At 39.8% G+C, this 12,930-nt stretch overlaps 1 protein-coding gene across 2 annotated transcripts in view; it reads left to right on the forward strand.

Moving 5' to 3' along the window:
• Positions 1 to 12,930, forward strand: part of Ctnna1 (catenin alpha 1) — a 127,907-nt gene that overhangs the window by 88,132 nt on the left and 26,845 nt on the right. For both annotated transcript variants that reach the window (XM_038329399.2, XM_038329400.2), the window contains exons 8-9: positions 3,012 to 3,092; positions 4,171 to 4,323. In XM_038329399.2, the coding sequence (XP_038185327.1) occupies positions 3,012 to 3,092; positions 4,171 to 4,323 (234 nt within the window). The remainder of the gene's footprint in view (positions 1 to 3,011; positions 3,093 to 4,170; positions 4,324 to 12,930) is intronic.

The raw sequence follows: 12,930 nt of genomic DNA on the forward strand, positions 1-12,930 counted from the left end.
TGCCTTGAGGTGCCTCCAACAATGTCAAAGCCTTTGCTTTTGCCTTTGGGGCTGTTATATTTTTTTATCCCTTTCATATTAAGAATGGAGTTGATACCTGCTGGGTGGTGGTGCTGCACACCTTTAATCCCAGCACTTGGGAGGCAAAGGCAGGCGGATCCCTGTGAGTTCGAGAGCTAGTTCCAGGAAAACTAGGGTCACACAGGAACACCCTGTCTCGAAAAACTGGGATTGGGGGGTGAAGTAGAGAAATATGTAATTTTTTCCTTTATACAGTTTCCCTTTATACTCTGACGTGGTGTTTTGTCATTAGGAATACCTGTCATAACACTCCATGATACTGGATATTGTTGAATTAGGTATTGCTCTGAATTATTATTGTTGTTGTTATTATTAATTATCGTGAGGCTGGGTCTCATTATATACCTTTAAATGTCCTGAAACTCACTATGTAGACCAGACTGGCTTGGAATTCACAGAGATCTGCCTGCCTGCTGAGTACTAAGATTAAAGGCATGTACCACCATGCCCAGCCTGCTCTGAATGATTTTAGATTCTAAGACCTCTGTGGAAAGAATTGTGGTTAGTCCTGCCTGTTTTAAGTGTATGGAGTAGGCATGGGTACTACATAAATAGTAGTTTGTTCCATAGGAGGAAGGTCTAGCAGCTTCTCTGTTTGATGAGATGAGAATTCCTAATTCCAGAATTGTACTGTTAGAGACTGACCCAGCTAGAAACCTTTGCCTCTCTTCACCTCAGCTGGTATTTGCTTCCTGAAGGGAAGCTTTATCATGAAATATTCCTTACTGTTTTCTGAGGGAACCCTTTGCCACTGCTAAACAGAGATACCCATATCAAAAATGAAGCAAACACCCAGGGTCTCCATGCAGTGGAACACAGTTTCCCAGTTAGCTGGGAGCTCAAGATTGCTTCCTTTAGTTTCTTTGTTCTGATTAAAGGTACACAAGTTCAACATCCTTAATCTGAAAACTTTAAGTTCCAAAATACTTCTGGTGCCTGGCATTTTGAATAAAGGATAATCATTTGTGCCTTTTGGTTGCTTTTCCTAGTATTTATGTTTGAGTTACTTTATTTTATAGATAGCAATTCACAGCAACTGTAATTTTAAAAGAACAAATTCAATTTTATAAAGCAGTAAGCATTTTTTGATTTTTTAGTTTTATGTGTATAAGCATTTTGTGTGTATATATGTATGTGTACCCAGTGCCCACTGAGGTTAGTTAGAGAGTGTCTGATCCTCTGAAAGTACACAAATGGTTATGATCCACCATGTGGATTCCAGGAGCTCAACCTGCGTTCTCTGCAAGAGCAGCAGGTGCTCTTCTTAACTCCGTAATCTCTCTTAACTTCAGTAAGCTATTTTATCAAGCTTACATGTTCAGGTTGTGAGTGGGGTAGGTGCATGTATGTTACATTTTAGAGAATGACTGGAACCCTAAACTTGCTCTTTGTACTGAAAACCAATGGACTAAAGGCCAACAAACATGCTGACTTAAGCGCTCTGTCCAGCACATTCTAGAAGGATCAGTAACTACATCTGAGCTAACTGACCCTTTTGGTTTTTTTTGTTTTGTTTTGATTTTTGCGATAGGATTTCTTTGTGTAGTTCTGGCTGTCCTGAAACTTACTCTGCCTGCCTATCTTCCAAGTGCTGAGATCAGAAGTGTGCCTGGCCTGACAGACCTTTCTTCACTGTGGCATTTTGTTCCTACAATGCGGGGGGTGGGAGGGAAGAAGAGAGGGAGAGAAATTGATTTTTAGGGTAGTTTAGCAAAGGCAGAACTAAAGGATTCATGGTGTGTGGTGGCATTGTGTCTTTTTGGTTTTTCGAGACAGGGTTTCTCTGTGGCTTTAGAGCCTGTCCTGGAACTAGCTCTTGTAGACCAGGCTGGTCTCGAACTCACAGAGATCCGCCTGCCTCTGCCTCCCGAGTGCTGGGGCATTGTGTCTTAAAGTGGATGTTCCTGTGTCTATGTAACTTCCTCAGAGGTCATGGGTGTTTTGCATACATATTTATGTGTGCCTCATGAATATGTGGTGAGCTTGGAGACCAGAAGATGGTGAGAAACTAGAATTACAGAGAGTTGGGAGCCACCATGTAGGTGCTGGGATTTGAACCCGGGTCTTTTGGAGGAACAGCAAGTGCTCTTTTAAATATTGAGCCATCTCTCCAAATCCGCATCTTATGTTTTGGAGATTGGGAAATGGCCCAAGTAAATTGCTGTGTATGCGCAAGGACCTCGACCTCAGTTTGATTCCCAGAGTTCAAATTAAAAAGCCAGCTGTGGTGGTACGCTTTATTATCTTAAAAGACAGAAAAATTGCTGAAATTTGCAGAGCTACATCTAACCAGCCTATCTAAGTCAATGATGAGTTCCAGATTCAATTCAGTCAGAGAACCTGTCTCAAAAACCACAATGTTGCCGGGCGGTGGTGGCGCACGCCTTTAATCCCAGCACTCGGGAGGCAGAGGCAGGCGGATCTCTGTGAGTTCGAGACCAGCCTGGTCTACAAGAGCTAGTTCCAGGACAGGCTCCAAAGCCACAGAGAAACTCTGTCTCGAAAAACCAAAAAATAAAAATAAAATAAAAAAAACCACAATGTTGCAGGCTAAAGAGATGGCTAAGCTGTTAAGAGCACTTGCTGCTCTTGCAGAGGATCCTGGTTGGTTTTCGGCTCCCATATGGCGATTGAACGCCATCTGTATAACTCCAGTTCTAGAAGATCTGATGCCCTCTTCTGTGGGCAGCCATGGTGCCCAGATATATATATGTGCATGTATGTATATGCATACACATGTGTATATGTATATATGTATGTACATATAGGCATCAGACAAAACACCCTACATTTAACAAATAAAACAATTAAAAAAATTTAAAACCCATTATTTCAGTTGTTTCTTTTTTATTTCAGTGTTGCTTATAAATATTTATAGACTTTCATTAAGGTTTCTTGATGTATACTCACATGAGCATCTGTTTATTTAGGCTGGACGTAAAGAAAGAAGTGACGCACTCAACTCTGCAATAGATAAAATGACCAAGAAGACAAGGGACTTGCGTAGGCAGGTAAGCTTTTTTTTTTTCCTGTTAATTTTATTTCCGAAGTTCTCAGCTTTAGTTTTGATTAAAATTCTAGTATACTTTTAATTAAGGGAAAGGGTAAGTCTTCTGAAAAGTGACTTTTCTGTTGTGTTGCTAATAAGCTTATTAATGTCTAAAAAGTCTCAGAGGGATGTTGACTGTGCTGTTCCCTCTGGGGTGGACTGAATAAACCAGGCCCAGTGTGAAAAGGATGTATGGGCAGGAAAACCAATTACAGATAACTTGGGGACCTGGGAAAATAACCTCAGAAGATTTTGTGTTGACTTCCATACGCTAGATTCCAGTTTCTCATGTGTCCACCCATTTGTTTCTGTATTGTTAGTTTGTCAGTTTGTTCCCACTGGTGGAAATGTCTTCTTAGCTCAAGTACAGTAGTGTTGGAGATAATGAATTTTCCATGTTAGTAAATTAAAAAATCTGTTTCTTTAATGATATATAATCTCATCAATATTTTGAAATTAAATTTTGTGTTAAAGTTTTAGAAGAAGTTAGAGTTGACTTTATAAATATGTAGTATAATGTATTAAGATAAGTTATGGTGAGAATTTGAACAGTTTTCAGGAATTAGTAGAGACATTTTATTGTTCATATCAGATATAAAACAAAACTAAAAATTGATAGGCCTTTGGTGAACCAAGTGTCAGCAATAATTAGATAACATTTAAAATTTATAGTCCATAACACTATAGTGTAGATAAACCAGGCAGTGCTCTTTTCCTTTTTTCATTTAATTTTAACTAATTAGACTACATATATTCCAAAGCTATGTACTAGTTCAATCCAGAGCATTGCTGTGATCCCCTTTAGTTTTGTGAGTTCCAAGGAAAGAAAGAGGTGCTGTCTGGAAAACCGCAGTTCTGCTGCTGAAACGCTGTGTGTGGTGTCAGCTGTGGGTTCTGCGGTCCTTTTTGCAGGCTGCTTTACTGCACTGCTTACGTGGGGACTTAGCTGTGTGCATTCTGCCTGTCTTTTGTAGATGTATTATATCATAGTTTAACTTCTTAGTAGAAGTAAAATCAAATTTATACAATTTTTTTACTAGCTTCGCAAAGCTGTCATGGACCACGTGTCAGATTCTTTCCTGGAGACCAACGTCCCTCTTTTAGTCCTGATTGAAGCTGCAAAGAATGGAAATGAGAAAGAAGTTAGGGAGTATGCTCAAGTTTTCCGTGAACATGCCAACAAATTGATTGAGGTAAGTGTGTTAGTGGTCTAATTAACATAGGTAACTTAGTGAGTTACCAGTTTTAATCACATGATTGAATTAACTATAAGTTTTCAAGGGCTCACCTAATACACAACATTTATAAACAGTTTTTCAGTTATCACTGGGTCTTTATTATGTTTGTCAGTTTACACTGATTCCATGGATAGCTTTTGTCCTAGAAGCTTTTAACGCTACCACTTACTAGTAATGCAGCTAAAGTGAGACCGTGATCGTCAGACTTACAGTGCAGACAGACAGTGCAGCAGCCGGGCTTCCATCCCAGCAGGTTAACTAGTTCTCACTTTCTATGTCCTGCCTATAAAAAGAGGTTACTAATGATACCATGTTCTGAGGACCAAAAGAATGATAGATATGTTAGGTGTTTCACCTTACACTCAAGATAGATGTGACTCCGTCCTGTTTTAAGAGTAAACAAGCCCCAAATCAGCTAAATTGGACATACTTTTACACTAGAAATGTGTGTGGAAATGGTTGGTTTGTAAAATTAGAAAAGGTGAATTACCTTTCAAGACAAGTTTCTTCATTTGTTAACAAATTTATATTAATTAATTATTAGTATAGTTTAGAAATGAGACACACACAAAACATAGCATTAGTACAGAAACTAATAATTGATAAATATTCCATAGACCCATTGGTAAATGATCATTATTTAAAAGCAGAATGTAAAATGTGATTTATAGTGACACAACCCAAGTTAACACTATAAAAATACTCCAAAGAGCTGGGCCGTGGTGGCGCACGCCTTTAATCCCAGCACTCAGGAGGCAGAGACATGCAGATTTCTTGAGTTCGTGGCCTGCTTGGTCTACACAGCAAATTCCAGGTTAGCTAGGGCTACGCAGAGAAACCCTGTCATTCCAAGGAAACTATCAGTAATTACATTAAACACCTTACTAATTTTATACCTCATTTTCTTTGACTATTGACTTAAGTGTTTTTGAAGAAAATTATGTACAGAATGCATAGGTCAGCCTGTTGAATTCAAGTTAATGATTCTGACATTTGGAACTAAAATTGGAGAATTTCATTTGTATCTCCATTAAGCATAATCTGGTTCACAGCAGTCATGTGACAGTATGAGACGTAATTTCTAAGTGGACAGAAATTGTGTTCCAGAAACTAGTCTCTTATAGGTAGCCTACTTATTAAAAGTTCCTTTGAGTGGTATGCATCAGGACTTGGAGTATTAGTGTCTGAAGAGAGGGCAGCTCTTATCTGTACCCGAATGGAAGGCCCTTTATTCTTCCAGTTCCGTCATCCTCAGCCTCTCCCACCAGCAAAGCACAGTTGATATTTGAAGAACACATATGGTATACAGCACTGTGTACTTTCTATAATTCTTTTTGTGTGGAAACTGAGGCTTGAAGAATTGGGAAACAGTAACTGGGCTGGGCATAGTGGAGCAGACCTTTAATCCCAGCACTTGGGGCAGAGAAGGCGGATCTCTGAGCTCGAGGCCAGCCTGGTCTACCGAGTGAGTTTCAGAACACCTGTCAGTACAGCCCTGCCTTGAAAAAACAATTTGGTTGCAGGGAGAGAGGGAGAATATGAATCCATCACAGACTGGACTTGAGAGTCTTTGGAAACTTTTTTCCAGACTTAAACATTTCATTTCATTCTGAACATAGTCTTCAGAGATGTGCTGTTCCTCAGCACAGCTCAGTTCTAACCCTTCTCTCACCTCTTCCACTGCATCCCCTTCACCCATTACCTTCTCTTACATCTTACCTGTCTGTTTCATTACTTGAGGCATAACCCCAGGCTATGGAGTGCCATTCTGCAAACAGTTATGATTATATTTATGATAATTGAGACAGTAAGATATATAATTACTATGTCCATGAAAAGGAAATTAATTTTTAAAGAGTTAGAAGCCTCAAATTCCTAACTCAAGGCAGAACTTTTTTTTTCTATGACAAGACTTCTCCTCCCCCTACAACCTTTGTATTATAATGACATACCTTGAACTAATCAGAGACTTGTTTTCTAGCAAAGGTAAAATGCTTCAGTGTGTTTTATTAATACCTTGATTTGATTTCTTTTCATTAGTTGCCTTCCAGCTGAAGTAAATGTCTACAGGCCAACTTTGATGTAAAGGCCTGCTTCTCCTTATTGGTTCAACAGAATTAAGAATAGTTTCTAAAATATATACATGATTGGTTATATATTTGTATAAATGGAAAGGAGAAGGTTGGGTAACCACTAAGGATATTTGCAGGTATGTTTTGAAAGAGTGATCTTTCTGAAATGCTGCAAAAGAGTTCTGGCACTAACTGCCATGAATTAGTGTAAACCTACAGGGAAAGGCCCTAGGCCCCAGTGAGATCAGGCTCAAGATATTAGCACTTTGACCAACTTGCCTCAAATCCTAGGCATTTTCATAACTTATTTCTGGCTTGACAATTGACTAGAACAACATGTACATATAACATTTTATTTGAAAGATAAAACTTTTACTAGTCAGGACCAGCCAAATTAAGAGACACATAGGTTGGAGCTTGGGAAAAATTTTTGTTCCCCAAATGGATGGAATTGGGGCATTCCACCCTCCTATAACACTGGTAGATATACCAACCTAATAGTTCCTGTGAGTTTCTATATCCAGAAATTTTGTTCAAGTGTCATTATGTATGCCTGGTTGTTGGATCTCAGTCTGACTCTGACTTTTCTCCAGGTCAAGCTGGCCTCAAAAGCTCCAATTATTTAATCAGATGGTTGGTTTCCTATCCCAAGTCACCTTATTTGCATAAACTGTCGGTTCTGATGTAGGTAACTGAGGTACTACTTTTAAAGTTGAAGAATATTATTATTTTATGATGAATCAAAAATAAAACCATACCAATTATGTAATGCACAGTACTATGTACTTCAGTATTCTGTGAAGGTGTGTCACATACATGCTTTTTAGTAGGTATCTTGAGTACACAGTCTGCCTAGTCTACTCCATGTACATACCAGGAAGAGGTTAAGGCTGCTGAGTTTGTTTCCTCGTAGCTCGCTACTTCTCTAACCTGGTACGATTGGCTTTGAGCTTTGCTTTTCTTTGGAGCTTCTGCCTTCAACAGTCAGATTTACTCTTCTCTTCAGGGATCAAGTGGATTATTCAGTGTTTACTTCTTATAAAATCATAGGTTTTTATTCAGCCGAATAAATCCCTTTCCGTGTAGCTTTTTAAAGCATCATGTATGCTGTATGCTGAGCACTTAAGAGGCAGAGTCTAGGAATTCAAGGTCAGCCTGTTCTGTGTAGTGAGTTCCAGGCTATCTTGGGGCTACATAGTGAGACTCTGTGTTATCTGTACTCCCTCCCCCCCCCCCCCAATGTGTCCCCCATCTAAAAATCATGTAGACCTTCTGGGACTCCTTCAGCCTTTCAGTCAGAGAACACTCACTGTCGTCAAAGACAGTATATGCTACTGTGGAGTTTCCTCTCTTCCTGTTACAAGAGGGAAGCTGTCATCCACTCTACCCCCGTCCATCTTCTTGCTGTTCACACCTGTGAGTTGAGGTTACTTTCAGTATAAAATACGTAGTTTAATACATAGTTTGAAAGCAATGACATTGGTTTATTTCATTTATTATACATTCAAATGGTAACAGCTTTAGATAAAATGTATTTCGCCTTTTTATTTTTTTAAATCACTGCTGAAAATTTCACAAGTCTCTGCTGTCCAGTGCTAGATGGTTTCTTATAGTAGGGAGCAGTGGGCTGCGTTCCTGCCACCCGGCTCCCGGCTGCCTGGCTAGCTTATGCCCCTAAATAACAACACACAAATTGTATTCATTTAAATAAACACTGCCTGGCCCATTAGTTTCAGCCTCTTATTGTCTAATTCTCACATCTTGCTTTGACCCATATTTAATAATCTGTGTAACACCACGAGTGGTGTCTTACCGGGAAAGATTCAGCATGTCTGACCTGGCAACTGGCTCCATCGCGTCTCACCCAGAGAGCAGAGGCAGGGCAATTACCCGAGGCATCTGCCTCACTCCCAGCATCCTGTTCTGTCTACTCTACCCACCTATGTTCTAACCTATCAGGCCAAGAAGTTTCTTTATTAATTAGCCAATGAAACAGCAGATAGATAGAAACACTCCTACATCAGTTTCCAGGCTTTTTGGGAGCTCTCTTTATCACAGCTTTTCCCTGAGTATCCTTCATTCAAGTGCAGCTCTCAGTGAACACCTGCTCCAGGGACAGTAAACATGGTAAGGCAGCAGCCAAGGCTTTCATTGTTCTGGAGATTGGCTTACTATTATATCACTGGATGATTTTTGGCCTTTGGGTGATGGCTATGTGCTGAGATTCCCATTTAGCTTACAGTCAGCTAGAGCTCCTAGGTTTTCCCTACAGAGGGACCTGCTCCTTAGTGACATCAGGTCCACCTGTCAGTGTGGGTGCAAGTGGGTATTTGGCTCTGTGTGTAGTTTTGATACTGTCAGTGTAAACTTAGATCTGGTATAATCTTTTGTCAGAATTGCGGCTGCCGTTGTTCTTTATATTATCAGCTTTCCAAATGTATGTCATTTCTTCTGTCTCTTCTACTTTGTTTATATATATTTCTCCTTTCATCTAATCTGATGTTTTTAAAATGTTGTCTGAGATAAAGCATAAGATAGAACCTTTCAACTTACCATTGGAAATCTCCTGATCGAACAGGTCTCATGTATAACTGGCCTTTCAGCCATCAAGAATCCTTTTATTTTTATCTTGCTAAGACATCTAGATAAGACAGGTCTATACTTCCCCTCATGTCCCTTTCAATATTGAGCATGAGATAATTATATAAAGTCTGTCCTAGCAGTTTCTCTCTGAATATATGTACTCTGTATTCTTCCTAGAGCAGATTTCCCTACTGTTCTGTCCAGTTTTCATGTCATTAAAAGTCAGTCTAGAAAATGAGAAACAGATTTGCAAGTATTGTTTAATTTCTGTGATCATGTCTATAGTGTAACAATCATGTGTTGGATTTCTGTAGCAGCTCCTAACGGGTATTTAGCTTGCACTTTGATTCTTGTCGAGCTTGTTTTCCAAGAAGAAAGCCAGTATGATTCTTAAATCAGATCATGTCATTCCTTTGCTTCAGGACTTTTCTCATCTACCTTTGCCATCGCTTCTAGAGACAGATGCGATACAGTCTGAAACTAGTAGCCATAACTCATGAAGTGTCCGATCTCATTTCCAGCTGCCTTTAGTCCTACAGGACTACAGGTCTCCTTCTCCAGGCCTGGGTGTACTCTCTGCCCCAAAGTTGCCTCCACAGAAAGACTTCCCTATCTCCCCTCAGCTTATGTGCTTTACAATCTTCCTTATTATCTGAAGTTAGTGGATTTACTTAATTTTCTTATTTATCTACCCCTGCCCACTCTAATATAATGTTGTTTTGAAGTAGAATGATGCCTAGTACATACTAGGTTTCTAACAGCTATTAGACTAGTGAACTTTCTCATTCTCCTTGTTAATAGGTGTTTTGCAGGTGCTCTCTTTCTGTATTCAGCCAGCATCTAGACTCTGATTCAGTTGTGTGTAGATGGTAGACAAACAGAGCTTTGTATTATGAATTGTTCTAAAGTCATCTTTATACAGATATCATGCACATTGTGTGTGTGTGTGTTTGGGTTTGTGCATATACAGAGGTCTTGGGTCCCTTGGTTACATATGTTTCAGGATGCCTGGCTTATCAGTAGACCGTAAATCTGATCCTTATGACCATGCAGTTAGCACTGATCCATCTCTCTAGCCTGAATCAGATTTTGGGGGACGTGAAATTGAGAAAAATCTGGAGATTAAAAAAAAAGTTGAAAAAGACAGAGTTGAACAGTATTTTGCTTATTCTATTTAGCAAGAATTAAGCTTTCAAACACCTAAGCAAATATTTTTTTATAGATTGGAAGAGGAAAAAACATAGAAAGATTATGTTAGCAAACATTTGTGGACTTCCTCAGCCAGGCATGGTGGTGGTTCACACCTTTAATCCCAGCATTTGGGATACAGAGAGGCAGAAGGATCTCTGTGAGTTCAAGTCCAGCCTGGTCTGCAGTGAGCTTCAGGACAGTGAGGATCACACAAAGAAGCCCTGTCTGAAAACACAAAACAGGCAAATAAACAAAATGTAGAGAGATGTAGCACTAACTAACAGGAATCCTTACCCATGTGGATATTATCTTCAACATACAAGATCATCTCTACATACAAGCCATCTCTCCAGCACCATTAATGATGTCTTTATGTTAGTCTTTGATTAAAAGTACACTAAGGTGAGAATTTATTTGCTGTCAGAAATATTAACTTTTTGTCATGAATGCAGCATTTGTGTGCCCTTTTTGATATCTTCCTTCCTAGCCCACCTTTGTTTCCTCTTCAGCTGTGCGCATCGTAAGAGCTAAGGAGCAATCAGTATTTTTTACTTTTCTGAGTCTCCTTTCAAATTTATAATTTATGGGAGTAAAACTAAGAAGACGTTTTTTAGTATTCTTGTTTCTTCCGCTTCAGATAGTGCATTAAAATATACTTAGGATGGTGAATTGCTCTGCTCAGGTTGCATCTCATTTGCTGCGTTGTGAATTAAGAATTACAAAGTAAATATATCTCTTTTACTATTGGATTCCCTTTCTTCCAGTTTTCTCATTGTTAGAATGTCATGGGTGTAGCTGTATTAGCTTGAAATGTATATTTCTGATCCAATTAAAAATGAATGCTCTGCATTATATATTTGATTTTTGTTGTGAATTCATATGTGTTAATATGGAGCAAAGTGTCCTTGAAAGCTCTGTGAATCACTTGTTTTAAACATTGATCTTACATAACTAGTTGTGAATTTTCTCAGTGCTTCTATATGAAACTCTAGCAAATAACAATTGAAGTTTCCATCTTCTGTAATTGTTGGAAGTTGCATGAAAGAAGTGAGGTGTCCGAAGAGAATTCTGACCCTAGATTCTAGAGGAATTCTTAGTATTTTATGCTTACCCTTATATTTTCCAGGAGAGTTCTGGCGAAACTGAGGTCTTTCCTTTCTCCAGACTTATCACCTTGTCAAGTTAACAAAACAACCCCTCTCCTCTTCCTTCCTTCTGTCTGTTTACTTGGTGTAGGAGAGTGGTGCACACACTAGGGCACACTTCTGTCTGTTTACTTGGTGTAGGAGAGTGGTGCACACGCTAGGGCACACTTCTGTCTGTTTACTTGGTGTAGGAGAGTGGTGCACACGCTAGGGCACACTTCGGGAAGTTAGAAGAAAACTTGCAGCAGTGATGCTTTTCTTTTACCAACTGGTACCTCAGATCAAACTCAAGTCATCCGGGCAGACAGCAGACACCTCCATCCACAGTCATCTTAACTACCCCAGAAACTCTATTTTGTTTGGTTTTGTTTGGTTTGGTTTTTAGTTTTGTTTTTTCGAGACAGGGTTTCTCTGTGGCTTTGGAGCCTGTCCTGGAACTAGCTCTTGTAGACCAGGCTGGCCTCAAACTCAGAAAGATCTGCCTGCCTCTGCCTCCCGAGTGCTGGGATTAAAGGCAGGTGCCACCAACGCCCAGCTCAGAAACTCTATTCTTAAGGTGCTTCAGTATTTTTCTTTTCTCTTGGAGATTGGTAGGAGTGGTTGAGGAACGCTCTGCCCAACCTTGGCTATGTTTCAGTACAGATAATAGGCCTGTGAGGCATGGTTGTTTAGACCTTCAGTCCTAGTACTTAGAAGTAGGCAGATGTCTGTTTCAGGCTAGATCAGTCTACATAGTAAGTTCCAGGCCAACCAGAAATGTATAGTAAGACCCAAAAAAATTCTCATTGAGAGATGTCGAAAGCCAGCTTGGACAAAACTCATACATTCCAGGGTAGGAGTGTGAGAATTAGAATTATTAAGCAAAAGGAACAGAGAAATAAGAGACAGAAACACAGAACAGCATCTGGAAGGACATTCAGTAAATACTGAATTCACCGCATTTATTCTTCCACACACTTATATATTTCACTCCAAAGGGGGAGCAGGGAGGCAACAGAATTCATTAACATGATATAAGGAATAGACTTGAATTCTCTGATTTTTGGGTCAGGTGGAACAGACCCACCACTGCACTCAAAATACTAATTAATCACATCCTAGGTCAGCATCTCTTGTTTGTAGCCACACCTGTTGTCAACAACTTTGAGAGAGCAAAAATAAGCTCACACTCTCTAACCTCCAGTCAATGAAGAACAGGCTAACAGCTCTCTGTGTAGAAGGAGCTGCGGGCTGGGCCTGCTTTTTGTCCCACCCGGCTCCTGCACGGCTAGCTTTATACCCTAAATAACAACACGCAAATTGTATTCTTCTAAACACTGCTTGGCCCATTAGTTTCAGCCTCTTACTGGCTAACTCTCATATCTTGCTTTAACCCGTATTTAGTAGTCTGTGTAGAACCACGAGGTGGTGGCTTACCGGGAAGGATCTTAGCCTGTGTCCATCTCGGAGAAGAGAGCCATGGCGACTGTCTCACTTCCCTTCTTCCCAGCATTTAGTTCTGTCTACTCCACCCACCTATGTTCTGACCTATGAGGCCAAGCAGTTTCTTTATTAATTAACCAATGAAACAA

This window comes from Arvicola amphibius, chromosome 5, assembly GCF_903992535.2.
Source record: "Arvicola amphibius chromosome 5, mArvAmp1.2, whole genome shotgun sequence".
NCBI classification, from domain to species: domain Eukaryota; kingdom Metazoa; phylum Chordata; class Mammalia; order Rodentia; family Cricetidae; genus Arvicola; species Arvicola amphibius.